General features: G+C 55.1%; 1 protein-coding gene across 1 annotated transcript in view; it reads left to right on the top strand.

The window, feature by feature from the left end:
- The window catches only part of PKD1L1 (polycystin 1 like 1, transient receptor potential channel interacting), a 95,798-nt gene that overhangs the window by 19,151 nt on the left and 49,228 nt on the right, over nucleotides 1-27,419 (top strand). The window contains exons 11-24 of the mRNA XM_087860643.1: nucleotides 1,529-1,710; nucleotides 4,055-4,276; nucleotides 6,366-6,722; nucleotides 7,203-7,218; nucleotides 7,949-8,333; nucleotides 9,075-9,140; nucleotides 11,074-11,250; nucleotides 12,244-12,321; nucleotides 13,572-13,714; nucleotides 14,809-14,929; nucleotides 17,436-17,547; nucleotides 20,287-20,482; nucleotides 21,206-21,262; nucleotides 26,827-27,039. Of these exons, the coding sequence (XP_087716769.1) occupies nucleotides 1,529-1,710; nucleotides 4,055-4,276; nucleotides 6,366-6,722; nucleotides 7,203-7,218; nucleotides 7,949-8,333; nucleotides 9,075-9,140; nucleotides 11,074-11,250; nucleotides 12,244-12,321; nucleotides 13,572-13,714; nucleotides 14,809-14,929; nucleotides 17,436-17,547; nucleotides 20,287-20,482; nucleotides 21,206-21,262; nucleotides 26,827-27,039 (2,325 nt within the window). The remainder of the gene's footprint in view (nucleotides 1-1,528; nucleotides 1,711-4,054; nucleotides 4,277-6,365; nucleotides 6,723-7,202; nucleotides 7,219-7,948; nucleotides 8,334-9,074; nucleotides 9,141-11,073; nucleotides 11,251-12,243; nucleotides 12,322-13,571; nucleotides 13,715-14,808; nucleotides 14,930-17,435; nucleotides 17,548-20,286; nucleotides 20,483-21,205; nucleotides 21,263-26,826; nucleotides 27,040-27,419) is intronic.

Genomic DNA, 27,419 nt, shown 5'->3' with positions numbered 1-27,419 from the left:
AGGGACAGGACAGCATGCCCATGGGGTTCCCCCTCCATCCCCCAGCTCTGAGCAAGTGCGTACAGTTGGATAAGGTGAGAGAAGATGGGCATTAACATGCTCGGTAAGACCAAGAGCCAGTAGCCCGGTGTGAGCAGTGCTGAGAGAGTCCCTTTGCCCAGGCTCTGGGGAGTGGGCTCACAGCACCCTCTCCTGCCCACATGGGAAGGGTGAAGGCTGGGGTCCAAGCCGCCATGCTCAGTGGCTCCATTGCTTGGCACACTTACTCCTGAGCCATGTCACTACCCACAAGTGGGCCCCGGACTTGTCTTCCTCCAGGTCGTGGAGACCTGACTTGATGAAGTGCTTTTGCTGATGTCTGAGCTTGTCATCACGGTGCCTCCAGGGGTCATACCCTCAGATGTCCAGACATCCCGCTGTCACTACCATCTTGATGGGTAGCTCCCCGCCGCACTTCCCCATCTTTGGATGTTCCTGAGGGGTCCTCGGGCGGGAGGAGCTGGGCAAGCAGAGACGGGAAGAGTAGGTAGGAGTGTGATCACAGTCGGTAGACAGCCACCAGCAGGGAACCACGGGGGCCTTTCTGAAGGAGATCACAAAGGACTGGGTTTCAGACCAATGAAAAGAGCAAGTGTTACACTCTGGTTTTTTTTCAAATTGTGTCAAACATCTCAAAGAGCCCCTTTGAATGGCCTATTTATAAAATGTTACAGTATTCCTGAGTTACAAAATATTTGTCTTAAAGTTCATTTACATTGCCTCAAGACCATCAATCACATGGGGGCTAGAAATGTAATTTTTTTTAAAGATTTTATTTATTTGAGTGCGAGCGAGAGCAGGGGAGGGGCAGAGGGAGAATCTGGAGACTCCCCACTGAGTGCAGAGGCCAACACGGGGCTCGATCTCACAACCCTGAGATCATGACCTGAGCCCACATCAAGAGTCAAAGGCTCAACTGACTAGGGCCACCCAGGTGCCCCCAGAAATGTAGTTTAAAGAAAGCCATTTACTGCCATCCGAGACCCTGGACAAGCTTCCTATCGGCAGAGCAGGCTTGGCGGCTGGCCTGTGTGCAGATGACAGGGACCTGTGTCCTCAAAGGTGTACCTGGGGAGTCCCACCTCTGTGTGCCCCCCAGACGTGAGCACATGTCCCTACCCTCCTCTGCTCTAGCCACCTTGGTTCCACTGGGCACACAGTAGGCTGTTTCTCTGACACAGGTGACTGGTCAGGGTTCAAAATAACAGAGCCTCTCAGTGCAGCGCTGGCAGCTGCTGTTGGAGCCAGTGGCACGTTTACACTCATCTTTCCAATGTTATCATGTTTTTAAATTTATTTATTTATTTTAAGTCATCTCTGCCCCCAAGGTGGGGCTCAAACTCACGATGTTGAGATCAAGAGTCGCGTGTTCCACCGACAGAGCCAGCCAGGCGCCCCAGTTTCCTTGCAGCGTTAGAGGGGCAGCTCTGGCCCCAGCAAGCCTCCCGCCCAGTCCCCTGGGTGACGCCCCCTTGTCGCCACGTTCCAGGTTCAAGTGGAAGGCAGCGTCGTGCACAGCAACTACAGCCTGGCGGTGGAGGTGCGAGCCAGGGCCCCCGTCAGCGTCATCTCTGAGGGCACGCACCTGTTCATCTCCAGAGCCCCCGCCTTCACCGTCGTCCTCACGGGCTCCCAGTCCTACGACCCAGACCGCCCGGGGGCTGCCCTCAGGTGAGCACTCGGGAGCCGAACCCACGCCTCACTCAGGATCATAACAGGAGGGAGTTTGGGGCAGGGGTGTCACTCAAACCTGAGTAGCTTTGGAAGCTGGTATTTATCATGTTTTTTGAAAAGTGGAGTTTAAGTACTGCCTCAGTCCGTGCGGACTGCTGTAACAAAGCCCACGGCCTGCGTAGCTTACGAACAGCGGACGTTGCTTTCTGTGCCTGGAGGCTGGGAGGCCAGGTCGAGGGCTGGCTGCTTCGGAGTCTGCGGAGTCCTGGTTTCTAGCTGGTTCTTGCCACGGCGTCTGCACTGAGTGGAAGGGGTGAGGGGGCTCTCGGGGGCTCTGCTATAGGAGCCCCGTCAGTCCCTGTGGTAGAGCCTTGTGACCGAATCCCCTCCCAAGACCCCTCTCCTCACACCGTCATGCTGGCCGTTTGGTTTCCACATTTGAGAGGGACACATTCAGTTCTTGGCAAACACGTTACTCTGTGGTTAAAATTCTTGCTTTGGTGTATGGGGGACTTGATCTCCGAGTGTCCTACATCTCTTACTGTTGGAGGTCGCTGGCTCAGGCCTTGGTCTCCGGTGGCTTCACCCAGTTTCCTGATGTGAACATGGTCCATGTGATCGTCACCTCGAGCATGGGTCCTCCACGGACACCGTCCGGAGCCCATGGCCCGGGAACATGCATTCTCCACAGACACCGTCCCTGTGCCGGTCACCTCGAGCATGCATCCTGCGTCCAGACTGTTCTTGGCCGCCAGGCTGGGTGTCCCACCATCTCCTGGTCTGGTCCCCCTGCAGCCTTCCCAACTTTGCTGACAGAAGGATCCTTCCCGTCATTCAGACCAAAACCTCGAACGGTCCTCTTTTTTCTCCCACTTCCCAGTCAGTCTGTTGGGAAACACATTGGCCCCTTCTGAGCTGAGCAGCGTCTTGGGCTTCCTTCCATGAGGTCTCCTCCCCGGTCCCCGTGCTCCCTCCGACCGCTGTCAGGCCATTCTTCACAGAGCAGGTGGATAGAGTCCCTTAGAGCCCTGACTGTCATCACCCTGCCTCCTTCTGTCTGCGCTCAGACATCACATACCCAGGAGGCTTTTGATGACCCCACGGTGAGGACAGTCCCATGCCGACTCTGCGGTGTCTTTTTCCATAGCCCCTTCTCCCTGTGACATCGCATATTCGCTCACGTACTGCAGTCATCATCAGTGCTCTGTCCTCGCTGGAATGCTCACTCCAGGCAGGGCAGGGCCGTGACTTGGCATATCCCTGTGCCTCACACATAGTGGGTACTCAGCGGGTATTCCTGAATAGTTAGAGGAGCCACTTTGCTCTCTTCACCCCGTAAGCATGGACATTTGCTGCTTCCCGAACACGGCCTTTGGTGGAGGCAAGAGGTGGCCCGTTGGACTCGCCGGTCACAGGCTTGTGTTCTGGACGATGCACAAGGCTGGCCGCGTACTTCCCGTGCCCCAGCTGCAGGAGGCAGAGTGGGGTCTTGTTCACGCTGCACCTCCCCCAAGAGGCCCACACAGCACCCATGAGCAAGAGTTCAGCGTGTGTCTGCTGAAACGGGCTGAGTCTGCTCCCTGGGAGCAGGGACTGTTCCCGCCCCGCCCTGGAGGACCGTTGCTCTCCCAAGGGCCTGAGCTGGACTGGCGCCGACCAACCTCCTAGAGGCTCTGAAAACAGGGCAGTGTAGAACCCGTGCCTGGGTTCAGGTCGCTGACAGTCCAAATAGGGAAATGAACTCGGAGGAATGAGCAGCAGTGCAGACTTTGGGGGTGCCATGGGGGGGGGGTCCCTGCCCCGCCCAGCCCACACCTCCTTCCTCCCCGCACCTCCCGGTGGGGCTGCTCATTTTGGTGTGTCCCCCAGGAGTAGAACCTGCTCCCAGCGGGGATTGGGGCTGGCTTCCTGACTGTTGAGCGTGGTGCTGACTGTCGCAGGGCGCAGGACTGTGCGAGGGGAGGCACCTGGTGCTCATCTCCTGGCCCGTCCACCTGCGCTCCGGGATGGACAGCTCCCGAGTACTCGGCCTTCCCAGGGTCAGAGGCGGCGTGGTCCTTCGGGGCTGCAGAGATGCCAGTGGGGGTGGGAGGTGGCACGCGCAGGGCCGGGAAGCACAAGTGACCAGAGTAGGGCCCTGAGCCAGTAAGCTGGGTGGGGCAGGACCTGGCCCCCCACCTTGGCGGCCCTGCTCCCGCGTTGAAACCTCCCACCCCACCTCCATCAGAGAGTAAGGGAAACATGTCCCCTGCGGCCCCAGGAAAGCCCCATTAGTGACCCGGGGGTGGTCACCTGACTGCCAGGGCAGGTGCATTCAGCCTTGCAGTGGCTTCTCCCGCAGCTATCACTGGAAATGCACTGCGGCCAGCAGCCCCGGGCACTCCTGCTTTGCCACCTCCTCTCCACGCAGCCTGGATGCCGGAGCTCCCTCCCTTGCCTTCCCTGCGGACTCTCTCAGCGACAGCTATGACCAGTTTCTTGTGACGCTGACGGTGTCCAGTGCCGGCCGGAACTCTTCAGAGGCGCAGGTGTTCCTGTCCCCTCGCCCCGACTCGGCACTCAGGTACCGCCTGCCCCTCGGTCCCTGTGGGACGGGTCTGAGGGCTGTGCCCTTCCGTGCCCTGCCCAGCACGTGCGGGAGCCACCTGGGGGGCCTGTTGTGTGTACAGGAGCTGGGGCCTGCTGAGGAGAAAGAGGGCTGACCAGCGAGGCCCGGGGCCCCGCTCTCCACTGGCCCTGGGGCAGAGCGCTCCAGGCAAATGCAGACATGTGGGGGCTCCAAAGTGGAGGCACCTCTCCGTCATGGCAGCTGCCCTAAGACAAGGGTCTGCTCTGGGGCTGGGGGCTGAGGCCGGATGGAGGCAAGGCATCTCGGGGTCTCTGCGCAGGGCCTTCCAGGCATCACAGGGCTGGGCCGGCTGTGACGTGGGGACAGCGCAGGGGGCACCTGAGTGAGGGCCTCGCTGAGCCCCAGACACCGGACGCAGGCTGGTATGTGCCTCAGCTGCTCCGCATGCCCCCAGGGGAGCTAGGTCATTAAAGGGGACAAGCAGGACACCTGGAAGGACTCGAGCGAGCAGGGCTGCTCCCGTACATGGACCCTGTAAGGGGTCTGGGAAGTTACAGTCGCCTTGTTGTGTAAAAACTGCTCGTGGTTAAAAGCGTGGTGAACAGGGTGGGTTCTGGAAGGCTTCCTGGAGGAGGAAGCAAATTAGCTGTGCCTGGCCAGGACCAACACAAAGGAGAGGACGTGAGCTGTGGCACCGATGTCAGACTGATGACTCTGGTGGAGACCCCCCCCCCCTCAGGTGCTCAGGTTTGAGGCCATGAAAAATAAGTCTCAGCAGACAAGATTGGATGGCTCTCCAAGGTCCAGATAGACTGAGGTCACCTGCACTTTTTTAAGGGTGCTGATCTGCCTCAGTCCGTATAGCATGTGACTTCTGATCTCGGGGTCGTGAGGTCAAGCCCCACATTGGGTGTGAAACTTACTGTAAAGAAAAGTTAAAAAAAGAAAGCGAAGGAACACCAGTACAGGGCTACAAACCTTGGGCCATAATTTAGATAATTATATTCAATAAATACTTAAATATATTTTTCAGAATAAACTTTTATTCTAAAATACAATGTACTATGTAATTCTGCTACTCACAAGATAAAGAATTTATTTAAAAATTCTCTTTCACCATGTTCTAAAGGCAGTTGGATGTCATTCAGTCCTGTCAGGCACGATCTGGACCCCTGTGGACCACGTCCCTGGGAGGTCCGGGGCCAGATGGGCCTCTCCTGGCCTGAGTCCATCCCGTTCCCCCCACCAGGTGCACACACACACCCCGTGTGGCAAGAGACATGACTGCTTACACGTAGATACACACACACACACACACACACACACACACACAGAGGGATGGGCCGGCCTGAGGCCCCTTGAGGAACCTGCGTGGCCCCATGTGCTGGGCTCCCCCCACCCCTGGTCTCCTACACCGGAATCTGCGTGTGGAGGCCACAGTCTGAGATGTGTGCGGGCGTGGCTCCTTCATGTGGGAGATGCCCGCACCGCACACGCACTTGTGAATGGTCTCTCCCACCTTGACCTGCTAAGGGCTGCTGAGTCCCGCAGGAAAACATCCCACTGAATCAGGCCTAGGGTGGCCATCCCAGAGCACCCCGTAACATGCTAAGGACTGTGTGTGCCAGTCAGCAAAGGAGGCTGGGGAAGTGGTGGAGGGGCCACGGGACTGAGGGACCTAGTGGGGTTCCACATGTGGAATAGAGGGGGCAAAGAGGGTGGCAAGGCCATGGGGCATGAAGACCGTACCCGCCATTAGGGGTGTTCAAGTGAGGCTCGGGTTGGTGGGAAGGAGCCCCGAGGTGAGGAGAGCACTTGGGGGCCTTCCTTCTGGGGAGAGTGCAGCTGGGGCCAGGCTCAGGGGGCCAGGGGGCCACGGCGCCGTCTGGGCTCTGTCCTGAGCTCTGTGCGTGCCTCGTGCATCTGGCCTCCTGGACCTGGCGCAAGGTTGTGCTCGGGGGAGCACCCAGTAGGGGCTCAGTCCTGTTGGCCTGACATCGACACGTGCTTAACGCGAATGCACGAGGCGGCAGAACCGTCTGGTGCTCCCCCTATGATCTCCAACCCGGTTTGCACGGCACAGATTCGTCCACATCTCCCGGGTCAGCTTTAAGGACGTGTTTGTTAACTGGAATGAGGAACTTTCTCTTCAAGCCGAGTGTGACGACTGTGGTGAAGGGCCCCATCTGTCTTACTCCTGGGACCTCTTCCTGGTCAACGCGACAGAGAGGACCCGAATGGAAGGTACGGTCATAGCCACCTTCATTTTGTTAACCCAGGGAGGACTCGGGTATTTGGAGATTGCTGAAAACGTGCAGATTCTGACTCGTCCGGACCAGTGTCCCTGGTCATGCCCACCACACCAAGGCCCCCAGCCCCTCTCCTTCACCCTCATGGGGACGGAGGAGATGCCCGGATGCCACGGCTCAGCCTCCCGCACGTGAGACCGGACCCGGGACTTGCCTCTGTCCCTCGTGGCTCCTGCTGTCCTTGGGGCCAGTCCTCACCCCAGCTCTGCACCCTGCGACTTCAGGCACTTCTCCGAGACATGGTTTTCTTGGGTGGCAAGGGTGCATCCCAGCACTGTGCAGGGCGGTGGCCACGTGACGTTGATCACGTGTGAGAACTTGCCAGCTCTGGGATGGGATGTGGCCTGGGTGTGAACTGGAAGGGAGTGGGGTTCTCGCCGGTGGCATCTGTGATAAGAGAGATTGTTGCAAATGGCAGACAGAGGAGCCTTTGTTTCTGACCTGGGTACGGCTGGTTCCTGGGACAGAAGGTTGTGCGAGCCCACACTTAAACTTATTCTTTATACATTCCACGGGGCCTCACAAAGCTTCCATACACGGGTTCTGAGTACAGCTGACTTCACAGCGAGGGGGACAGGAACACATCGGGGCCATTGTGCCCTTCTTTGCAGGAGAGCCATTCCCACAGTGGGTTTTCCAGAAGCAAAGCCAGGGGGGAACACATGGGAGGAACCGGCACAAGCACCCGGTGGTTAAACTTGCAGCCAAGCCAGTGTCTGTCCAGAGGCCATGCGTCTCCCATTATTGTCACAGAATCTTACTCTGTGACGGCAGCGAGGATGAGCTCACCCTAGCGAAATGTCCTTGTGTTACATCCATAGAAATTTTCTTTGTTGTTCATCCTTGCTCGGGAATTAGACCAATTAGACCAGCACTCTTGAGAGTTGTTACATGAGACGTGGACAGGTGAGCGTGGGTCAGAAGCTCCATGTGCCCAGAGTGTGCCTAGAGTAGGTGTGAATAACCAGGTCAGGCACGCAGGTGCAGGGGGAGCCTGAAGTGAGCAGATCCTGGGGGAGCTACGGCACCAATCCCGCTTCCCCGGGGGTGGTCCCCCGCCTCTGGGTGAAAACCGCGCTCCCTGGCATTTTCTTGGATGTATCCTTCTCGGGTGTGGGTCACGTTTGTTAAAACGGCATGCTGATGTAATCCGTAGACCTTTTTGTTTATTTATTTATTACTTTTTAAAAGATTTTATTTATTGGAGAGAGAGGGAACACAAGCAGGGGAGAAGCAGAGGGAGGGGGAGAAGCAGAGGGAGACGGAGAAGCAGCCTCCCTGTTAAGCACAGAGCCTGATGTGGAGCTCGATCCCAGGACCCCGAGATTGTGACCTGAGATGAAACCAAGAGTCGGACGCTCAACTAACTGAGTCATCCAGGTGCCCCATAGACCTTTTTAATCCACAGAGTTTTTCCAGTCTGAACATCTCACCCTGTTCCGTGTTTGTTCAAGTTCCCTTTTGTAGAACAGCAGGGCTGCTGGGCGCTGCCAGACTGGGGGCCGTTTCGAAGCTGCCAGAGTCCAGTCCGCTGTCCACGGAGCCGAGCTGGCTGGAGCCCCATGCAATGGGCACACCGTCTTCACGGGAGCTGTCGCGACAGACCTGGGGACAGCCAGTCCTCTCGGCCGCAGGGAAACCCTCCTCAGGGCCCAAGGTTGGCGGGCACTGGGTTCCTGCTATGGTGGAGCCTGGCCCCCCTGGGAGTTCGTCCCTGCAGAGCCCATCCCCTTCCCCCTCTGGTAAGTGCCACTGTCCCGTCACATCCACTCGTGGGATGCTCGTAGAGTCTCAGGTCCTTCCTCCCTAACTGGAAACCCTGTCCACGCTATGATAGCCATCTGTGCACATGGCCTCCCTTGTCCCCGTCTCCTTCCCAGCAACCAGTCCTTTCACTTTATCCCTGGTTTTCAAGCTGCCCAGAATTTCATGCCTCCAAAGTTGAGAGAGGAGCTCGTTGTCAGGGAGCAAAGTTGTGGCCCAGAATCTGCCTGTCCCTCATGGTCCCTCCCCAGTGACGCCATCGAGACCGTGCTTTCCCTGGGCTGCAGTCTGGCAGGTGCCACCGCACGCTGGGGCCCCCGGGGCCTCAGGTCAGCTGACGGAGGGGCCTCTGGACTCCTCAGCCCCAGGACAGGACGGCTGCAGGGACAGGACAGTGATGTTTGCAACAGGATGCGCTTGTGTCCACTTCTTCCTCCTGAGAGGAAGGAGCGCAAGGTTCTCTGCAGGGACAGTGGGAGCTTGGAGAGCGAGGGGCCCTGGCCTCAGCCCTGTGCCCAGCTGCTGGCTTATCCTGGGGAAGCCGCACACCCAGACACCCGCTTCTTCCACTGCCGTGGCGATGCAGTGACATGCACAGAGCCAGGTGTGGACTCTAGAATCAGACGCCGCAACCCGTGTGCACGGTCAGGAGAGCTGTGTGGACTTCAGGGGAGTCTGTGGCTTTAAATGACATGTCATGGTTTATTCCTCTTATATAGATTTTGAAGTCTATTACAGTGATATTCAAGAAGCCGTGCCGCCCAGAGGGAGACAGCCCGCCGACTGTGAGTCTGTGATTGGCACCTCTTTCTGGGGCTCCCCACCCCTGTGTCCCCACGCCAGTGTAATCTCTGAAGCCTCCAAAATCAGGAATTCCCCCCTCCCCGCTCTCCCACATCGCGAGCTCCGAGAGCTCCCAGAGACGCAGGGCATGGTCTGACCCGAATCTTCTAGCTCACCCACTGCTGCCCTCCGTGTCCCCTGCTTCAGAACCCCAGGTAGCCCCAGCCCCACTGGCAGGCGCTGCCGCTCTCCCCATGCCTTGGTCTGTGGGTGATGGGTGCTGAAAACACCCCACTTAGCGCCCTTCCCGGGTTGTCACCATGGAGCGCTGCGTCCTGTCCGGTCGGCGTCTGTTTCCTTCCTCGGTCCCCTTCTTCCTGTCTTGGATCCCCTCCAATCCTGTGACAGACCAGTGTACTGGTCAGTGCTTGAAGCAGGTGCACGCGGTGCTCATGGCTCTTTCCCCGGCTGTCCAGCTCTAGCTCTCCAAGGACACGTCCAGGGCAAGTGTGGACTCCCATCCCAGACAATCACAGTGCCTGGCACCCTGGCACGCAGCAAGTGGTTTTTGAATGGACAGATGCGTGGTTGCTGGACGATGTATCTGTGGACAGAAGAGCTGGACGGTTCATGGACGATGTATCTGTGGACAGAAGAGCTGGACGGTTCATGGACGATGTATCTGTGGACAGAAGAGCTGGACGGTTCATGGACGATGTATCCGTGGACAGAGTTGCTTGACGGTCAGGGGACGAGGTATTTGTGGATGGAAGAGCTGGACAGTCAGTGGACAGAAGAGCTGGATGGTCCGTGGACGATGTATCTGTGGACAGAAGGGCTGGACGGTTCATGGACAATGTATCCGTGGACAGACGTGCTCGACAGTCAGGGGACGAGGTATTTGTGGATGGAAGAGCTGGACAGTCAGTGGACAGAAGAGAAGGACCGTTGTGGAGGATTTGTCCATGGGATCTGCTCTGTGTTTTCTCTGGTATCCCCCTCTCCTGCCCCCGTGGTTTCTTTAGGCCTCTCCGTGCTCCCTCCTGTGTACCACACATGTGTGTAAGGGATTGGCTCCACGCTCACAGCAGGTGCCTAATAAGTAACACTGAATGAAGAGAAAACACTATATTCATAAAATTGCCCTTCCTGACGGTGACTCACGCAGAATGGGGGGGTCACGTTCTCCCTGCATCTTCTGTCCATGACTCCGAGCCTGGAGTCTCTTTGCCCTCTGTGGTTGTCCCGCCACACCGCGTGCTGGGTCAGGCAGGAGACTTCCTCTGTCTCTGCCTCCATACCCCACCCCCAGGCAGACAGCCCCAGGTGCTTTCAGGCCACACCCAGACCTCCTCGCCTCCAGGCCTGTTCTGGGCTGCTTTCTGGCACTTTCTCCCGCCTGGTTTCCTTCTTTCCCACCCCTTCCAGCAGTGTCTTAAACCGCTCTCCGGTGTTCACTCCAGAGCTTGTTCTGGCCTCTGGCTGCTCCTCACCTGGGGCACTGCCCATGGGCCCATCGCTCTAAGTCAGCCCCTTCTCTGTGCCCCCCGTCCGCTCCCCATGCCTGGCCATGTCTGTCTTTGCTCATGGTCACCCGGTGCTGTAGTCCAGAGGCGGCCAGTGTCGTCTGGTTTGCTGGGCTGACTTGCTCCGCTGGGCCCCTGGCAGCCGGGCCCCTGATGCTCTGGTGAGCGGCTCTGCCCTGGGCCAGCTCCCGGGCTCAGCGAGCAGGGTATTTGCTGAGCAATTGACGACAGGCAGGAGGGAACAGGCCATCACACCACCCACCACACGGTGACAAAGGACAACTCTGCAGCATGGGTATTTTGATAGGATGTGTCCAGCAACACTGGCATGGTTCTGCATTAATATTTCAGAAGGTCAGTGCGACTTTCTCCCTTGACCATGTGTTGTTGGCTTGCCTTGTCTTCCTAGGGGCCAACGCCAGCCTCCCGGGAGCAGGCTCAAGTTTGAGTGCCACTGGGGGCCACGGGGACGGGGACAACCTGCTGGACCCCTCGGCCCCCCTGGCCGCTGCCAAGCCCACCCTCACGGTGGACTGGCCCAAGTCACCGGTCAGCCGCGCTCGCTTCCACAGCTATACCTCCTCTGGTAGGAGCCCTCTCTTCGGATCCGGGGGTTTTTAGCCCGTTCACAAGGGTTTGGGACCAGCCCGTCCGTCTCTTCTGCAACATTTCCTTTCAATAGGGAAGTCCTTGGGGTCATCATGCCTTTCCTGCTTGGGCATGTCCCTCCGTGGACCGCAGGCCAAGGCTCCTCATCAAAGGCAGAATGGGCCTCTGTAGCCCGCCAGGAGCCGCGTCTGCAGACGGGGGAGGAGCCTGCTAAGCCATGCCCATGCAGGACCCCAAGGCCGGTATCTGGGTGCCCGTGTACGCAACGGCCGCGCCCTCCTCCCTGGGGACGGTCACCCCACAATGTGGGCACAGGGGCACTGCTCCTGTGGGGCAGCTGCCCTTGTGCATTCAGTGGGCTGGCCCACCACCTCTCGTGGGGACACGTGGGACTCCATTCCCCACCTCCATGGAGGCTCTGGGCCTCCCCTGCTGTCAGATGGCTGCCTCTGCCCCCTTTCTCCCCATATTTTGGGAAATGACGGTTTCCTGCATTTCGGGGTCAGCCTCTGCCCGCTAAGGAGGGTACCCCATCACCAGGGGGCAACAGTCACACCCAGATTTAAGAAATGGTTCACAGTCGGTGTCCTCTGAGATGAAAAACCCCTTTGAAATGCCTTAACCATGCCTCGCGGACAAAGTTGATGTGTCAGCGAGCCAGCTTGTATGCTGAACAACACGAAGGACACAGTGTGAGCTCCCACCCAAGCCCTCTCATTGCTGGCAGCTGAGTGTGACCCTGCCCCCCCCCCAGGCCCCTGCTCAGGGCCGCTGCCATCGGGCAGGGGAGGTGGGAGGGGAGGCCCCAGCTCCGTGTAGAGGGAAGGTGGTGAACATCTGGGGGCGTTTGCAGGTAGGAACAAGCACACTCCATGGACTGGGGGGGGGGAGCCAGTGTGGAAGGGGTCTGTCTGCCCCCTGCCCTACAGAGCCCGCTGATGGCGCTCTCCCTGTGGCCGCTTCTTCTCAGGTATCACAGGACACATGGTGACGATAAAGCCGTTCTCACTGAGCCCTGGGGACACGTACGTCCTGCAAGCCTCCGTGGGTATGTTATGCACTCAGCAGGACCTCGTACACGGGAGGATGAGAGTTTTCATCATATTCAGGTTTTTTCTGGAAATTACAGCCACTTCTGACCTCCAGGGCTCTTGTTCCAGAGCGTCCTGACCCTCCCTCCCTCCCCACGGTCCCACACTACTCATTCTTAACTCCTCCTGTGTTTCTGATCCTTATGCGATCACGTGGGTGGTCAGGTCACGGTAAAGGCTGAGATGTTTGCCTTTTAAAAAACCCGAAACGACATGTGTGTTTCTTTGATTTCTCCAAGACAGCTATGTACGTTGATCCTTTCCCTGAATTGGTTGATCATTTCTATGCATGTGTGAAACCCAGAGAGGTGGAGGTGTTTGTAGGGTCCGTGTCCGTCAGCTGCACGGTGACCCGGCGCCCTGGTCTGCCTCCCTTCTGGCCTTTCCATGATGCAATCACATTTTCCTTTTGGGGGCAGTTTTGGACCTTCTGCCCCATTTCTGTCAGTTTTTAGCTCCATATGACAAGGGCAGAGGATCTGACAGTTCACGTGTGCAGACGGGTTGGGGTCAGAGTCCACAGGTTTGGGCTACTTGAAACCCCTGGTATGTTTCCAGGCTTGTCTCCCACATCATCTTCCTCTCACAAGAAGCACGAGGCCGACGGCCTTGCAAAATCCCTCAGTAGGGTCCGTGGGGTCCCCGAGCTTCATTCTCATTCCCCCTGTCTCTGCTGACAGCTTTGCAGACGTCGTCCTGCCCCTCCCATGGTGCATTCGGAAACGGACCCCGGGCACAAGAGAAACAACATTGCTTTTGCTTTCACAAACACTGCAAAGCAAACCTTTGGCCCTCCCTCCCATTGCTGCCGACATTTGTCCAAATTACTAGACTGGGGGCCGTTTTCTTAGGCTATTCACACTTCTTCCGGGTGGGAGAGACTCTGAGCCTCTCTGCCGGAGGCCCAGAGTGTCCCCGTGTGTCCCCGCTCACCTCGCCATGCCCCTGCCCCCAGCAGCAGCACCCTCCCCCGGGCTCCTGCACACACTGGGCTGGGCCATGGACTTGACCCTTCTCTTTGACTTGACCTTGTGTGGGCTGCAGGGCTGTGTCCTCACCTCCTGCGCCCGCCAGAATCCTGCAGAGGGCGGGTCCCACAGATGACCGGCTCCACACCCTGGCAACCGCCCGGGGTGCTCTGTGAAGATGCAGTCATGCAGTTGTGTTTCTCCAGTGTGGGTTTTAATCCTCGCCCTCCTGTCTGTAGCTTCCCCGCACGGGGTACTGGGGAGAGCTCAGCTGTACGTGACACTGAATCTGGCTCCGCGGGACGTGGCCTGTCAGGTACAGCCACATCGCGGCCTCGAGGCTCACACCATCTTCGGCATCTTCTGCATGTCGGGGAGACCGGTACGCTTGGCCACCCCGAGTCTGTCCCAGAGGCTGGGGGCAGAGGCCGCTCTCAGAGAAGGTAGCCAGCTCTCTGGGGAGATGCCGTGGGACGCGAAGCTTCATCCCAGGGACTGGCGGCAGGAGTGCTGACATTACTCCCCACTCTCTCAAGGACACACCACCCCATTCCTGTCCCGATCCTGCTCCTTCTCTCAGAAACCCACCGTGTGCGTCCCTGAAGGGTCCGATCCTGGCCTCCCTCAGGCCACAAATGCCCTGCTCTTTTTTTTTTATCATTAAGTTTTATTTACTTTTAAAAAAGATTTTATTTATTCATTTGAGAGAGAGAGAGTAAGAGAGAGCACAAGCAGGGGGAGAGGCAGAAGCAGGCTTCCCACTGAGCAGGGACCCCCCCCCCAACGTGGGACTCGATCCCAGGACCCTGAGATCATGACCTGAGCCGAAGGCAGATACTTAACCATCTAAGCCACCCAGGCACCCCATTATTAAGTTTCAATTTTAATTCCAGTGTAGTTCACACAGAGCACAGTATTAGTCTCAGGTGTACGACTCAGAAATTCAGCGCTTCCCCCCATCACCCTGTGCTCATCATGACAGGTGCACGCCTACATCCCCATCACCTGTTTCCCCATCCCCCATGCACCTCCCCTCTGGTGCCCTTCAGTATGTTCCCTGTAGTGAAGGGTCTGTTTTTTGCTTTCTCTCTTCAAATGCCCTGTTCTGACACCAAGAGCTATAGAGCAATTCACATGAGTGCCCCTCTCTCCCATCCCCCTTCTGTTTTATCCCCTTCTCCCCGAGGAGGTTCAGAGATCTGTGTCTCTGTGGCTTTGGGGAGTTCCCAGCTCCGGAGAGCACACAACCCTGAGTGACAGATGCAGGATTCTCTTGGCTCTGGGTGAGGGGCCCTGGTGGGGGGAGGTCCCGCCACACGTGTGCGCATTCGGGGAGAGGAAGTCAGTACCTACCCCAGCCTGTCTGTACAGGACGCTCTTGGGTAGAGTGAAAGATGCAGGCGTGTGTATTCACTGGGGATGTAATTCACAGTTTATCTATACACTGTTTTTTGCTCCACGTGGAACGGATCCTAGGACTTTCGTTACAAATTTAGTTATCGGATAGGAAAGGCCTCCAAACGCACTCTGCACCATGGCAGAGACAGCCAGTACTACTCTGCGCTGCCAGCCGGCGAGCCCTTGGACGGCTATGAAGGTAAGTCAAGCTGTGGGTTTGGGTGGCTGGCTATGCTCATGGTTCTAAACCTTTCCCCCCCGGCTTCCAAAAACTAGACAATGTTAAAACTGTGTATCTAGAAAATAGAATTTTTATCTGTTCATTTCAAAAAGTGTCATGCTTTTTAGATTAGGTGGATTACCTACTTTTAATTTTTTTGAAAAGATTTTTATTTATTTGAGAGAGAGCGTGCATGAGCAGGGGGGAGGGGCAGAGGGAGAGGGAGAAGCAGATTCCCCGCTGAGCAGAGAGCCCTACACCACACGGGGGCTGATCCAAGGACCTGAGATCATGACCTGAGCCCAAGGCAGATGCTTCACCAACTGAGATCTTAAATTACAACTGAAACATAATGTAAATGCCAAAATGCCAAAGCACATCCTGTATTTATGAATTAAATGTTGAGACCAAGCTGTCCCTTATCTGCTAAGGAAGTTTGTGGTATCTGGTGAAACCTGCATTGGTTGTCAACAGAGCCAACTCGAGGGGCTTCCACCATGAAGGAAAGGCTGGGGTAAAGGGATGCAGAGTTAGGATGTGTCGTTCTCAGAACAAAATTGGCTCTACCGTGCTGACAACCTCCCGGCCCCGGGGGCCTGCCTGCCCTGAGCCCGTTAGAGACACAGCCGTTCAGGAAAATGGCCCCATCTGTAGAACCCCCTCCTGCTCAATAAACCCCTGGAGTCGCTGATCTAGAACTTTCTTTGAGCTGGCCAGGTGAGATTATTTCTGCCTGAGGTCTGAACTCGCTCATCCTCTTGGTTTTCTTAAACCTCTCTTCTCGAAGCCCAGCCAGAAAGCTCTCTTTTTCATGAAACCTTGCCTGACCCCAGTTAGAAACGTGTGCACTGCTCCGGCGTCAGGTCAGAGACGCGGAGCAAAGGCGTTCCGAGCCAGACGCCGGGGTCGGTGAGGATGGGCGCTTCGGCTCTGGGTCACGATGAGCGCGGTGCACGTTGGTTGGATGGACGGACGGAGGTGGTTTTCCTGGGCCTGTGTCATAAATTCCTCCAGAATGAAGCTGCATGGCCCTCTGTCTCCTGGAAACTTTCCTCCAAACGGATGCTTGCCCCCCGCCCCCAGGCTCCGCCACTTCCTGGCATTGGGTATGAAGCCCTGCTAGTGGTTCAGACCTGTCAGGGCCCCTCCCCAGATGCCTGCCTGCAGGGCTGTGTGGGACCCCGTCCTCGGGGGCCTGCAGACCACGGGGCTGGGCAGATGCCCACATAGGACATCGGGGGCAGGGCCTCAGTTCCATGTTGGACGAAAGGGTTTCTTAGCATGAATTTGTAGACCCAAATTTCAGGCCACGGTCGCCGAGCAGTGTCAGGGTGAGTAATGTCACTGAGTCCATTCCCAAAGTGTGTACGAGGCATTACAATGGTCAACACCAGGATGATGGATGCCGATGCGTATCCGACTTCCAGCTTCACAGGAGGGTGAATGCAAGCAGAATAAACACAGTGCAGTAGGTACCAGATCCTATCCTGTCCTGTCTCTTGCGTGAAGGTTCCACAGACTCAGTGTCAGCTTGGAGTCTGGCCTGAACTCTGTGGCTCTCTTCTGCTCTCTGCCTCCAGCCGGAGGACCCATGTTATCTGCGGTGGAATCCCCACCGTACTTGCTAAACTGTAGCTGTCTCGCAGCTGGAATGGGGACCCACCTTCTCCTACCAGCTCAGAATCCTGGGAGGAGAGGGTGGAGCCCAGCATTCACTTGTCCTGGTGATTGGATGGCCTGGCATCCAGGGGCCACATGGGGAAAAGCACCGACCTTCAAAATTAAGTCCCAAATCCTTGGCTTTGTGTTGCGGGTTGAGAATGCTTTCACGCCCCTGGCATGCCTCTGGTCTGCCTTCTGCGTGGTTCCTGCGGCTGGTCCTGCGGCCTCCACGGGCAGCATCTGCATGTCTCAGCCCCCAAAACCCTGGGCCTGCATCACAGGCCTGCACCCTGAGGCCCCAGCAAAGCCATTTGCTGCCACGCTTCTGGGGCCGCACGCGGACTTCCCTTCTCTGCCTGTCTCTACACCTGCCCTGCTTCTGTACGTCACTGAGGAGCTGCTTAAAATGTTATCCAACCTTTGATCCTCTGTTGCCGAGTGTGGGTTTCATTCTCGGGTGTCCCACGGCCCCAGTTTCCCGTGGCATCCTGCTGCCGCTGGTGCAAGGGGCCTGCAGGTCAGACGAGTGAGTGAGTGGAGCACTTCCTGGCTCCCGTGGCCCGTGGCGGCCACTTCTGCTGTTCCACCCTTAGACCGCTCCTCTCTCCCGGGGCCTCTGGGGCTCAGTGCCCTGGACCTCCATGTGGTACTTGCTGTTGGAATGCTGACCTCGCCACAAGGATGGGGCAGCCTTGCGCTCAGAGCTCGAGCCTTGCTGTGATGTGATGTCACCGTCCTGGGCACATAGGTCTGCCCCGCAGAGAATCTGGCTCCCAAGGTGCTGCTCTCCACCATGACCCTCCTTTGCCACGTTCCCTTCCAGTCACAGTGTCCACTGAGATCACAGATGGCACAGGCTCCCAGGTGCCACCGTGCGCCGTGACAGTGACCGTGCTGCCCCGTTTCCACGGGAATCTCTGCCTGGACGAGGACACGTGAGTAAGCCACACAGAGACACCCTAACACCTGCCTGTGTCTCCTCTGGAGTCAGCCATAGGCAGGGTACACGGTGGCTCCCAGGGACCCATCTTCTCGGGATGAGCCAAAGAGACAGCAGGGCTCTGCCTCCACAATCCTAACTCCCATCTGCGCGGCGTGTGCACTCAGGGGCGTCCTGGGCCACCATCTGTGCACCATGGGTCCCTTGGCTTCAGGACGCTTACAGAGCTGTGCACCCGCATCCTGAGCCCCAGTGTTTGAGCATTTCCATTGTCCCCTAAACCCGTGGGCTCCTTAGCTGTCACTTTCCTTCCCCCACCATGCAGCTTCCTCCCACAGCCCCAGACGGCTGCTAGTCTACCTCCCGTCCACAGATGGGCCGGTGCTGGACATGTATGCAAACAGGTCACAGCCTGTGTGCTCCTTTGTGCCGGCCCCTCTCGCCAGCTGTGGTGTCTTTGAGTTCCATCCATGTCATGGTGCCGTCACAAGCCCAATCCCTCCTGTGATACTCTGTTGTGGATCCGCCACGAGCTGTTGTCCATCAGCTGGCAGACGTGTGACGTGTTTCCACTTCGGACTATTAGGAATAACGCTGTTAGGAACAGAGGTGTGGACATGTGTTTTCTTTGGTTTTGGGAAGATACCTAAGGGTGGAGCTACTGGCTCCCAGGGTCACCCCATGCGTTTCATGTGGGGAAAGCAGCCAGTCTGTTTTCCAGAGTGGCTGCACCATTCCCACAGGGCCCGAGTTTGTCCCCATCTATACCACACTGCTACTATCTCTTTTTCATGCCAGCATCCCAGTGCTGCTGAAATAGTGTGTGCTGTGCCTCGGATTTGCATTTCCCTCATGACTAAAGGCGGAGAGCTTGCACACATCTAGCTTCGAGAAATGTCTGTTCATGTAGCGTGTTTAAAAATTGGGTTGTCTTTTTCTGATTAAGTTGTAGGAGCTCTTCACATATTCTGGGCGCATGTCCCTTGTCAGAGACACGATTTGTTAATATTTCTCCCCACTCTGTGGTTTGTATTTTCTCTTCCACGTGGTGTCCTTTGAAGCACAGAAGTGTGTAATTTTGATGAAATCCAACAGACTAATTTTCTCTTTTATTTCTTGGTGTATCGATAGAATTTACTGCTGTGTTTCTTCTAGGAGATTTCTAGTTTTTGCTCTCACACTGAGCTCTGTGATCCGCTTTGGCTAACGTGTGTGTGTGGTGTGAGGTAAGGCTCCAAGTTCATTTTTCCTCAGGGAGCTGTCCAGCACCGTGTGTTGAAAAGGTCAATCTTTCCCCCATGAAATTGTCTTAGTCCCTTTGTCAAAAGTCAATTGACCATAAATGCTACGGAGTCTCAGTTCTACTCCCTTCATCTGTGTGTGACTTCATGTCAGTACCACACTGTCTTAATTACTGTAGCTTCGTAGTGAAATCTGAAATTGGGAAGCATGAACCCACTAACTTTGTTCTTTTTTCAAGATGGTTTTGGTTATTCTGGATCTCCTGGTTATTATTTTGTCAATTTTGGCAAAAACCCACGTGGGATTTTGATAGGGATTGCATTGAGTCTGTCAATCACTTTGAGAATATCGTCCTCTTGAGAATATGAAGTCTAACGACCTACGAACAACGTTTTGTCTTTATTTAGATTTTAATTTCTTTCGGCAATGTTTCTAGGTTCCAGGGTACAGGTATTGAACTTTTGGCTAAGTCTAATTACAAGCATTTTATTCTTTTTAGTGCTATTATAAATTGAGTTGTTTGCTTAAATTCGGTTTTTGGATTCTTATTGCTAGTGTGCAGATACACAATTAATGTTTCTGTGATTGGTCTTGTATCCTACAGCCTTGCTAAACTCATTTATTTGTTCCATTAGCTTCTTAGTGCATTCTTTGGGGTTTTTCCATGTGGAAGAGCATGCCATCTACAAAAGAGTTTTACTCCTTCCTTTCCAATCTGGATAACTTTTTTTTTTCTGGCTCAATTGCCCTGGTGAGACTCTTCTAGTTCAATGGTGAGTAGAGGTGGCAAGTGTGCATATTCTGGACTTGCTTCCAATCTAGGCTGGAAAGCATTCCGTCTTTCACTACTAAGGGTGATGTTAGCTGTAGGTTCTCCATCGATGTATTTTTTGAGGTGAAGAAGTTCCCTCGTAGTCCTAGATTTGGGGTATTTCTATCATGAAAGGGTATTGGATTTTGTCAGTGCTTTGCTAGAACTATTGAGATGACTGTGTGAGTTTTGTCCATTATTATGGTAATTACCTTGACTGATTTTCATACTGGAGCTCCTCTTGCATTCCTGGCACAAACCCCACTTGGCCATGGTGCATGGTCCATGATCATGACGTAGTGTCCAAGTACAGTCTGAGTGTGCCCCGTGCTGTGGTTGTGGGTTTGGATCCTTGCGAACCTCCAGCCCACGGTAGCCACAGCGACTCTGCCCTGTCCTCCCTCGCTTGCCATGAAGTGTCTCTGTCATTCTGCTTGGCGGCTCTGCCCATCTCAGCTCTGATCAAGGGTTTTATGGAATTCTGATGGTCTGCCTCACTGTGTCTTTTTTGAGTTTCTCTTGCACAGACCATCTATCCTCTGAGCCATCCCCTGTCTGTCCCATCTGTCCCGACCCACCCACAAAGCTTTCCATAGCAAGTACCCCTCCTCTGCTGGTAAGCAGGCTGGAAAGGTTCACCGTGTGTGGGAGCAATCCTGGTAACTCTTGGATTTCCTGCAGCTATAACTCCAGCCTGAAGCACCTCTCCACCCTTCAGCTGATGGGCAGTTACACAGAGATCAGGAACTATATCACCATGACGACCAGGGTCCTGACTCGTTGGGCTGCAGAGGACCGAAGTCCCTCGTGTGGCCAATGGTCACGAATACAGGATGCGCTGATCTCTTCCGCGAGCAGACTGCCTTCCGCAGATCAGGTACGGGCCGGAGCAGGGCGGGCTCGGTGCCTGTAGGTCGGCGTCTACGTGGCAGGGCCTCTGACTGGCTGGCTCACCAGCCAGCCGCCTTGCTTGTGAAACACAGTCAAGTAATGGGAGCAGGACGGCCAGCCGGCGTGGCCTCACTCGTCTGCTCCTACTTTCACAAATGCCGTTGGTTCATAAAAGTGAGACCGTGCACAGCAATATCACGCAGATCATTCTGCTCACGTTTCTCTAAGTGCTGCGAATCCCATCTGCCTTTACCTCGCCCACAGTGGGATGACAGCGTTAAGTGTGTGATGACATGCAGCTTCTAAGGAAATGAGCATGTATTCAGATGTCACTGTCCTCCTGCCCCCAATCGCCACCAGAGAGCACTCGCATCTCAGAGCATGCCTCACGTCCCTGATGATGCTCAAACCCATACTGTTTCTCTCTCCGTGATGCCTCTCAGCCTTTTCCAGAATTTCCTGAGCTCTGTCCTCTTCTCTCTCCCCTCCGGTCACACTCCCGCTGGGCTGCGGGAGGCCAGTGGCCAGTGGACGCCCAGATGACACAGGGCCCTAGTAGGCAATGCGGGTCAAGGGGTTCGGTCCCTCCCCCGTCTCTTAGCTCAGAAACCAGGACCCACTCTGTCTTCAGGAGCACGCTGCGAACGAGGCAGCTTTGAACTCCATAACTAACTTTTCCCTCTTGTGTTTGCTTGTTTCTCCGGGTTAGCAAGAAATGAACGATTCCGTTCTCATGTTGAGGGACCTCCTACGCTTCCCTCATAAGGTGAGTGCTGTGTCTTTCCATGTATTCTCCTGCCTTTTTTTTCTTTCTTAATTGGGAGGACTCGATCAGTTCTCAAAGAACCTACAGTGCAGGGTTACGTTTTGATGCTTAAATTAGAAATGGAACTTGCCCTGAGAATTCACTTGAATAGCATTGCCCATCCCAAATCACTGGGGAGGAACTTCTTCCCTAATACAGAAATTAGAAACCTCAAAGTAGAAACGGATTCTGACAGTATCATCCGTGCTGTAGATACTTCTGGTAAGGGCATCGCTGTCTGTTCTTAATCCGGGTAGCGGGTTTTCCAGCTCAGCCCTTCTTTCTTTGTTTTCAAGTTGTTATTTAAATTCCAGTCAGTTAGCATACAGTGTAATATCAGTCCAGGTGTACAATATAGTGATTGAACACTTCCCTACCTCACCCTGTGCTCATCACGACAGGTGCACGCCTTCATCCCCATCCCGTTTCCCCGACTCGCCCATCTCCCTCCCCTCTGGTCACCAGCAGTGTGCTCTCTAGAGTCAAGAGTCTGTGCTGCGTTTGCCTCTCTTTTTTTCCCCTTTGCTTATTTGATTTGTTTCTTAAATTCCACATATGAGTGAAATTATATGGTATTTGTCTTTCTCTGACTTATTTCGCTTAGCATAATACTCTCTAGTTCCATCCATGTTGCTGCAAATGGCAAGATTTCATTCTGTTTGATGGCTGAGTAATATTCCATTGTGTATATGCACCACCTCTTCTTTGTCCATGCATCAGTCGATGGACACTGGGCTGTTTCCATAGTTTGGCTATTGTCGATATTGCTGCTATGAACAGCGGGGTGCAGGTGCCCCTTCGAATCAGTATTTTCGTGTCCTTCGGGTAAATACCTAGTAGTGTGATTGCTGGATTGTAGTGTATTTCTAGTTGTGATTTTTTGAGGAACCTCTATACTGTCTTCCAGGGTGGCTGCACCAGTTTGCATTCCCACCCACAGTGTAAGAGGTCCCCCTTTCTCTGCATCCTTGCCAACACCTGTTGTTTCTCGTGTTAATTTTAGCCATTCTGACAGGTGTGAGGTGGTGTCTCATTGTTATTTTGATTTGCATTTCCCTGATGCTGAGTGATATGGAGCATCTTTTCACGTGTCTGTTGGCCCTCTGGATGTCTTCTTTGGAAAAAAGTCCGTTCATGTCTCTTCTTCCTTTTTTTTTTTTTTTTTTTTTTTTTAGAGAGAGAGAGCGCGGGGGAGAGGGAAGGAGAATCTCGAGCAGACCCCCCTGCCCCCCCACTGAGCGTTGAGCCTGACATGGGCCTCAATCTCACAACCCTGAGATCATGAGCTGAGCAGAAACCAAGAGTTAGATGCTTAACTGACTGAGCTACCCAGGCACCTCTCTTCTGCCCATTTTTTAACTGGATCATTTGTATTTTGGGTGTTCAGTATTGTAAGTTCTTTATAGATTTTTGCACCCCTTCTTTCTTCTCAAATCTCTGGCTCCCACTCTTGAGCTCTTTGCTGCTTTTTCCATTTCTCCCTCTCTGCGGGACGGTCCCCAGCTTTGTCAAAAGGTCACTTATTGACAGTCCCTCTGATGCCACCCCATTTCTGTGCCCCTTTTCAGAACAGAACCTGCAGAAAGTGGGCTTTCCTCTTGCTGTGGTGCAGGTGCATGTTGGGATCTGGCCTTCGTCCCCACCACCACACGGAGCCTGCTCCTGTCCCAGCACCTGCAAACTCCCCTGCTGCCCAGTCTGCCCTATCAGGACTACCCCCCCCCCCCCGCTGGGGACAGCCTCTTTACCTGTGGCTGCGGTGGGCTCCTCCCTTCTCCTTTGCTTGGTGGGTGCCTGAGGGCTATGTCCCTGGCCCTACTCTCTGCACTTTCTCTCTGGGAGGGGGTCTCATCACAGCCTTTTCCGTTCAATCCAAGTGACGGCGACGCTGCACTGTGGTCTCCACCCCCGCCCTATACCCGGAGCTGCAGCCTCATCTGTACAACCATCCGCTGGTCCCGTGTGCTGGTGTCTGGTGTCCGTGCTCCCCCATCCTCCTCCCCTTCCCCTTGCCCCATCCCCTTCCTCCCTGTCATCCCCTACTTTCCCTGCTCAGGGCGGCAGCACCTCTCCCTCCCCATGTCAGCCAAGCCCAGGGGCCGCCAAAGAAGCCCCCTCATCCTCCTCTGTCCCTGTGAGTAAAGTCTGGTCAGTTCTTCCTCAGAAACATACCTGGAAACTTCCTACCTCTGTTCCTTCTGCGCCGTTCACCCCAATCCAAGCAGATGACCTTTCTCATTCCACACAGGCTGTCTGTGTCCAACTGTGCTCCCTGCCTCCCCGACTGTGCTCCCTGCCCCCCGACTGTGCTCCCTGTACCCCCGGCTGTGCTCCCTTTCCCCCGACTGCTCCTTGCCCTCCAACTGTGCTCCCTGCCCTCTGATTGTGCTCCCTGCCCCTCTGACAGTGCTCCCTGCCCCTCTGACTGTGCTCCCTGCTCCTCTGACTGTGCTCCCTGCCTCCCCAGCTGTGCTCCCTGCCCCTCTGACTGTGCTCCCTGCCCCTCTGATAGTGCTCCCTGCTCTTCTGACTGTGCTCCCTGCCTCCCCAGCTGTGCTCCTTGCCTCTCTGACTGTGCACCCTGCCCCCCGACTGTGCTCCCTGCCTCCTGACTGTGCTTCCTGCCTCTGACTGAGCTCCCTGCCTGACTGTGCTCCCTGCCTCTCTGACTGTCACAAGCAGCAGCAAAGGCAGTTTCTCAGCCTGAATCCACGAACACCACCCCACGGCTCTAACCCTCATGTGGCTTCTCCCGGCTTGTGAGGTCAGACCCAGACAGCTCGCTGAGTGGGCTCCTGCCCTTGCCGTCTTCCCCTGACTGTTCCCTGCCCCCCGGGCAGCCCGCAGGCGTCCCTCCCTGCCCTATTCACGGCCCCTCAACAACAGAGAGCTTTCCCTTCACTCGGCGCGTGTGCTTACCTGTCACCCTGTGGAGAAGCTCCTGACCCGCGGTCTGCAGTCACCCTCTGCTCCTGCTTAGCGACTTCAGGACCTTCTCAGCTGTCAGCTGCCTTATCACTTCCCTGTTGCCTCCCCTCCCTCGTCGGAACAGTCCCCCATGCACGCAGGGCCCCTCCATTCCTGTGCACCCCATAACCACGGCAGCGATGCCAACCCAGCCCTTCAGACAGAGGGAATGAGTGACGACGTGGACAGCCCTGTCACCCTGTTCCCCTCCCTCCTGCCCGACTCCCATCCTCACCACCTCAAACTGCTCCACGACAGCGGCCACACCTGGGCTGGAAGGCCGGCCACCAGCGGTGACACATCCCTGTGTGAGTGCTGGAGCCGTCCTCAGAGCAGACACATTAGCTGGTGACCCTTGCTGCCTTTAAAGCATTGCTGGCTTTCCAGCAGCTTGAGGACATCAGTTCTCCCGTGTCTCACCGTTGCACTTGACCTGTCTGCGGTTCCTTTGCTGTCGCCTTGTACCTTCGCCATGGCCACTTGCCATGCTCCTGTCCCTGCACATCCCTTGTATCCCCGAGACAGAATGCTCTCCCTCAACCCGGAGTGCTCCTACTAATACTAGCATTATTTTCTCCTCCAGGCGAGGTTCAAATGTTCCCTTCTCTGTGGACTCCAGAGCCCATTAGCCAGAGTCTCCTTTCTCTGGACAAACCCGCTCATGACTGAGACCGGGCCCTGTAGCACCTGTGACACACGGTTCCTTTCTGCATGTCTGTCTGCTCCCTCAGACTGGATTGGGTCAATAATGAACCAGCTCTGGCATGTCAGTGACCCGATCCAACCCAAGTCTGTCCCCCTCACACATGCAGGTGTTCAGCTGGAGGGCTTTCTGGGGCAACGCAAGGACGCGGCTCCTTTTGTGCTCCCAGCACCTCCCCTCTGGCTTCCGGGCTGGAGGAGGGCGTGAAGAAGGGGCACCACTTGTGGACGATGTTGCCTGGAGGTGCCACCCCTCACCCATCACGTCCCCCGGGAGGACCGGTCCCAAGGTCACTCCTGGGCTCCAGGCTCCCGGGGATGGAATTACCCCCCGCCGGGTCAGGAGGCTGAGCCTGCTAGAAGCCAGACCCCTCGGCATCGGTCTCCCTCACGTGTCTGCACGCCCCAGGGTCAGCCACGATCCTTGGCTCAGGGCTGCACAAACCTGAGCATGCCTGTCATTTATAGAAACCATTTCCGATCGCTTGGGTGGAAAACATCCAGTGTGAAAGTGGCCATGATGTATTCCTTAAAGCGTTTGTTTGAGTTCAGGTAAGCAAGTAAGAGATTATGCTTTCCATTTTGATGATAAGTCACTTCGGTACGGGCCCTTAGTGGCCTTGTCAGTGTTATTTCCAGGCTAGTTTAATTTTACTGCTGGCGAGCGGAGTTTCATTTCAGGAAGTATTTCCAAAACATTACCGTTTCGGTTAAACAAGCATGACTGCCAGGAAGTGGGATCTTAATTCCGTCTCATCGATGTGCATTTATCAGCGATTGCCGGGAGCTGCTGAGGCACAAAGCAGGAGATCGTTGAGTCCTGTCTTTCGGGCACTGGTGATCGAGGCTACATGTGGGAACACATAGGCTTCAGTTAACGTGCCAGGTCCTGTAATGAGGAGGGTGACAGAATGTTCCAGAAAGGTGCTGGTGCAGAGAACTTTGCCTGGCGGATGTTTGAAATTGCTTTTAAAAGATAAGTGGGAAGAATCGTGATTTATATTGTTCAAGGTGACCGTGGCCTCATGGGTATGTATTCCTGTCGGCAATACATACTGACGTGTTGATAGGTAGAAGTAATACCTGAGATTTGCTTTTAAATATTGTTTCAGAAGTCCAGGGAGGGAGGGGCTCCTTGGGGGCTCCATCGGTGAAGCACCCAACTCTTGATTTTGGCTCAGGTCATGATCTCAGGGTCGTGGGATCGAGCCCGGCGTTGGGCTCTGTGCTGGGTGTGGAACCTGCTTAAGATTCTCCCTCTGCCTCTACCCCTCCTGCTGTGCACTCTCTCTCTCAAATAAATAAATAAATCTTTTAAAAAAACCCAAACAAACAGAAGTCCAAAGAGGGACAGAACATGTATTGTGATGAGTAATGGTCACAGCTGGGAGGGAGCCTGTCATAGCACTGTATTATTCTATTTCCATGTATGTCTGAAATGGTCCCTGCTAAGCATTTAGGAAAAGAGAGGAGTAGGATTTTGCCACCAGACGCAGGGTCAGGGCACTGCAGGGAGAGGTCTTGGTTCTTTGGGAACCATAACTGGGTCTGTGTGCTCCAGATACCTGTAGGACGCGGTGGGGCCCATTTCAGAAGGGTTTGAGAAGCGGTTGTTGGGTTTAACCAAGTAGCATCTTAGCATAAATGGCCGTTAGAGACGTTTATTTTCTGTGGTCATTTCATGGGTCAGGAAACTGGAGACCAGAGAGGAAATTGGCACCAGTGATGTTGGCCAAGAATCCACTAGACACCCAATTGGGCTTGAACCCTGCTCTCTCAAGCCTTGGAGCTACTTTTTTTAATTTCCAGCAGTGATAGAAGAGGCGACTCTCCCTCTGCCTTCCCTCTTCCTGCAGTTAAGCTTTAAGAGCGCGGTTCTCATCCTCAAAGCCGCCCGGGCGCTCCTGTCTCAGAATCTGCTGTCGGGGAGGCTCGTGGTGGACGAAGGGCCCATGCTTGAGCTCATCCTGCTGGTGTCTGAGGTCTTGGAAGCATCTGACCAGGAAAAACCAAGGAATGCAGGCTACCTACAAGAGGAGGGGATTAAGGTCATCTCGGATCTCTTGTTGGTAAGCCTGACTTTCTCTTCACCAGTAACAGCCATCATGTCTGCTAACTGCTTCTAGAATCCAAAAATACAATTGGTTCCGGAGGTCCTGTGGTGATTGTTCTGGGTGGTCATGGGGTTCTTGGAAATTTTTGGTTTGAATTTCAAGCATTTCATGCAAATCTTGTCATGTTTCCATGAAACACTGCTCCTGCTCCATCCTTCCGTGCTTCGGGAGATTTCCTTCTGGGGTGTCTGGGGAGGTGCATTTCTTTACACACTTTCTGCTTCTTGAGGAGCAAAGTGAAGTAATGCAAAGGATTTCTAACATGCATTAATGTAAAAAGCAGCCCTCTGATATCAACTACAGAAAAATCTGCCAAAGTTTCTTTCTGTTGCAGT

Source organism: Ursus americanus, chromosome 3 (genome assembly GCF_024610735.1).
Source record: "Ursus americanus isolate L20-20 chromosome 3, mUrsAme1.1.p, whole genome shotgun sequence".
Lineage (NCBI taxonomy): Eukaryota > Metazoa > Chordata > Mammalia > Carnivora > Ursidae > Ursus > Ursus americanus.
This window is presented reverse-complemented; position numbering and strand designations above follow the sequence as displayed.